At 44.7% G+C, this 4,163-nt stretch overlaps 2 protein-coding genes across 2 annotated transcripts; both read right to left on the bottom strand.

The window, feature by feature from the left end:
* Window positions 1–278: 278 nt before the first annotated feature.
* On the bottom strand, window positions 279–665 carry LOC147795334 (uncharacterized protein F54H12.2-like). The gene has a single exon (XM_087132042.1). It carries the CDS (start codon window positions 663–665, stop codon window positions 279–281), a length of 387 nt encoding a protein of 128 aa, XP_086988168.1.
* A 1,615-nt stretch (window positions 666–2,280) lies between these two features.
* On the bottom strand, window positions 2,281–3,490 carry LOC147795333 (uncharacterized). Its single transcript, XM_087132041.1, has 3 exons — window positions 3,212–3,490; window positions 3,032–3,098; window positions 2,281–2,919 (listed from the first exon to the last, which is right to left on the bottom strand). The coding sequence occupies exons 1-3, from the start codon at window positions 3,488–3,490 to the stop codon at window positions 2,726–2,728; spliced, it is 540 nt and encodes a 179-aa protein (XP_086988167.1). The 3' UTR covers window positions 2,281–2,725.
* Window positions 3,491–4,163: the final 673 nt, after the last annotated feature.

Here is a 4,163-nt window from a genome sequence, read left to right as displayed (position 1 = left end):
TGTCAGGTAAAGCCGCCGTTAAACAAAAACTGTTTTTGCTGCGATGAAACTTGAGCTTCAGGTTGACGCCGTTCAGTAAAAACCTATCTTGAAAAAATATGTCTCCGTGAATCGGTCCCAACGTATCGATAATACAGCTCCCCTTCGACAGTTTGTATCTCCGCTTTAATCCCTCACTGAAATTTTCTTCCGCGGTTGGATCGTCCGAGTCCATTTTTCCCGCCGTATCTTTGTAAAACAGGGCGGCTGTCAGCTGCGATGCCTTGACCTTACCTGCCTTAAATGAGCAGGGTTTCTAACAGGGCTCGGTACGGGTACGTGTTGGAGGAAGACAAAACGAGTTTATCGTTGAGCGTGACATCCACTTCGGAGAACAGGGAGTGAAGCAGCAGATTGACGGGAGCGACGGGAACACCCTCGCCCAGGTCGGCGCCATTTTCATTGACCACTGTAACTTTGACGTTGATCAGGGTGTGTGCCAAATCCAGGTAGTGCTCGGTGGAACCGGTGATGTTAAATTCTATAGAGTCCGAGTCCACGATATTGGTCAGTGGGTTGTACTGTACCCATTGCCCTTTCAAAATGGAGGTCTGAGTGGGCGGGACGGAAAACAGATCCAGTTCGGACTTTGTGCATTCGCACGAATGTTTACTGATGAATGCCATAGTGGTGTACACCCTTGTTAATCAAAAATGTCGGGGGTCCTCTTCAGTCGCTTGCTCCGAGCCCTTCTGCCCGACGCGCCGGGTGCTTTCCGTTTTAAACCTTTCTCCTGGAAGGCGGATCGGTTCGGAGAGTTGCTGCATGACCCGTGACGTCATCTTCTTTCCAGCCTGTTTCACCCATTTCTTCGCTGCCGTCTTGACATTCTGTCCGTCGAGGGTATCGGCGACGATTCCTACCCCGGTCTTCAAGGCCTCCTTGACTATCATTTTGGCACCTTGTTTGATCATCGGTAAAGTGTATTTGTGTAAAATATTGCCCAGTCTGTATCCCTTCTGAACGGGGGCACCTCTGAAATAATAATCCCCGCCCCCTGCATGATTTTTGTAATATTTCACGAAGGCCACCGTGACGGCTCAAAACAAAGAGGGACGGCTTTTGCGAAAATGAAGTGTAATGGTGAGTTTCCCGTGTTGGAATGGCACTTTCTCTCCCGTGTCGGTCCTTATATCCACCTGAATCGTCTCAAAGTGTTTTCGTTTGACGGGCACGTAATGGGGCGCGCTGAAGGTGTGAGCGATGACATCACACTGAGTGACACCAGACTTTTGCACGGGGACGATTCTCAGTAAGGGCGCTTTCATTCGCGCCGGTGACTTCCGCGGGCTTCATTCCAATGGTTTAGTGATGCGAATGGTTGTAGGCCTTCACCAGTGGCCCCAAGACGTCAATGTATTTCAATGTGTTTTTCCACGTAAAGTACCGCCACATGCGAGACTTGAGCGTGCGGTTGAATCTCTCCGCGACGGATGCTTTGACCTCGCTGTTGGTCGTATAGAAATGTATCCCTTCCGTTTTAAGCATGTCTTGGAATGGACGGTTGGTAAATTCACTGCCTTTATCCGTGTGAATCATCACGGGAGGTCTGCCGCTAGATCTGACATTGGTCTTGAAGCATTCACCAGCGCCTTGCTCGATTTATTTTTTAACGGAATAACCCAGGCGTATTTGGAAAACACGTCGATCCAAGTCAGCAAGTATCTATAGCCTGTATTGTCTTTGGATAAATTAGATACATCTATCAGATCTAACTGGTGGATTTCATCCCGACCCACGGCCATCCTTCTATTTCTGGGATATCTTTTTCTGGCAGGTTCATGGAGCAGGTAAGCATCCTGTCCTCAAAGAAAGTCTTGAATTTGCTTCCGCATAATCTTGTACTTTCCATCTTGCTTGGTGGCGCGATACAACCTGTTTACGCTGTTCAGACCACTTTCGCGACCTATGTTGTAATACAGGGACGTTAACTGCTTTTCCATGATCCTGCCTCATCAAAGTCAAAGTTTGAAATGACCGCTGGATATAGTTTAACCCCTTTTTAATGCCTCTGTTTTATTTCCTTTCTTGATCATTATTATTTATTTCTCCATTTCTCTTATTTTCTATTTTGATTTATTTATCTATTTCTTTGCCTAATTTTCTTTATCAATTATTTTCTATTTTCATTTATTTATCTATTTCTTGACTATTTCCTCTATTATTATCTTCTATTTTGATTTATTTATCTATTTCTTTGCCTGATTTTATTTATTAATTATTTTTTCTTATTTCACCCAAACCAAAATACAAACAAGCGACGCAAACTATTCCCAATAACAACCATTTTATTTCAAACACAAATTACATTACACATTTCAAACCATTAACTATACATTACTTGAAAAAACAAAGAAAAAAAATAAAGTAAAAAAGAGGAACCCTGTGTCGACAGCCCTGAAAAAAACCCCAGTTCTATAAAATAAATTGTCTCAACGCTTCTAATTTTTCCGCCTGCTGCAACTAAAAACATACAAATGTGGAAAGGTCAAGAATCGCCATGTCCAAATGCGCGTCGTGTAAAGATAATTCCTGATTTTGTTGCACTTCGTATACCCATGTATCAATACACTCTTCAAGTCTATCGTCACACAGCTCCTCCAACATGTCCCTCAAAAACCAATTTAGTAACGTTTCCTTGTCTTCCATGACACATATGTGTTGAGTTTGTGAGGGGTGATCGATTTCACACCCTCCCACATCTGCTTGCTATAAAATGAGGAAAAATTAAATTAATAAACATTGCCACGTGTGTGTAGAGGTAGACTGTAGCCTCAGTGAAGAGGTCCTCGTTGGGTGGTAGGATGGGTGGGCTTGGTGGAGCGGGTGCCGGGCTGGGTGGAGCGGGTGCCGGGCTTGCCGGCAAAAACACGTCGTCGTCTGTGTATGAAATACAAATACAAATCTGTTTGTATTAAAACATCGCTGACATTACAGTAACAAAGACGACTAAACACACCTACATATATACATTTTTTAAAAAGAAACTTACCATCGTCTGACATGGTCAAATCTATCGATTTGACCTCCGTCTTCGACCAGATCGACATGTTCAACATCTGCGTGTTACAAGAAAACAAAAAAAGCCATAAGAAACTGGAAGAATATCATTCCTAATTGAATGTTAGGACCGTCGTACGAGAGCGTTGAATCGATAACGAACCTAACTTACCCATTTCCCGTTGAGCGGGTCCCCACATGGGGTCTTCGTCAGCCACGCGGCCGTCCAACTGCCGCCACTCCTCCTCGGCGTTAAACTTGGGTCCAAAAAACTGTTGGGCCATGGCGTATAAGATAGATGGTGCTGAGAAAGCAGAGAGGTGATGCTGTTGATGAAGCTGGCGGTGCTGTTGAAGCTGATGGCGCTGGTGGTGCTGATGGTACTGGTGGTGCTGATGGTTGCGTTGGAGCAAGATGGGTCTCGAGGGCCGACTCTACCCCTTTTATCCATTTTTCACTTCTTTGTTCGTAGCAAGGAAATTTCCCGCCAACTTACGATGGAATTTGGTCGATGGCCGCGTCAATTTCGGGAATCATTGTCTTAAGGCACTCCCACTCCGTCACGGGAAGATTTAATCCCTCGACCGGGAACCAATGGAAAGCCCTTCTTTTTGACTTGGTGATAATCCCTTATTTTTACGTAAGGCAACGCGCGAAACTTTTCAATTACAACATGGCGTCCCTCCGTCAATTTAAATCTGGCGCTAGACGATAAATCCGTTGGCTCTAATACTTTTAGGGTCCTTAGTGGCGCGGTCATTCTTTGTTCAACCAACGATCTTTTCCTCGATCCCTCTTCCAAAGGCACTTGAGCCATTGGGGCCTGTTCCATTTCTTGACAAAATTCAGAGACCGTATTAAGGCTGCCGGCCATATCCCAACTATGCGTGGGTCTACACGACGGCAATGCGTTGCATTGGGAGGACCAAGGGGCTTGTGTTTGAGGACCGGTCATCTTTCGCAATTGAACATCTTCCAGAAAATATCACTTTTGCGTTGTTCCACTCGCTTTTATTTCATTTTCTTGAATGAAATATTGCGTAACAGCCCGTTCTCATGACGTCATTTCTTAAGAGGATGACTCAGCATTTTTTAACAAAAGGATTATCGTTTTATTGATATGA

The sequence above is a fragment of the Acanthaster planci genome, unplaced genomic scaffold, assembly GCF_054643075.1.
Source record: "Acanthaster planci isolate LZ-2023a unplaced genomic scaffold, COTS_SCS Contig68, whole genome shotgun sequence".
Taxonomy (NCBI): Eukaryota; Metazoa; Echinodermata; class Asteroidea; order Valvatida; family Acanthasteridae; genus Acanthaster; species Acanthaster planci.
Note: the sequence above shows the minus strand (reverse complement) of the source record. Positions and strands in the feature narration are given on the sequence as shown.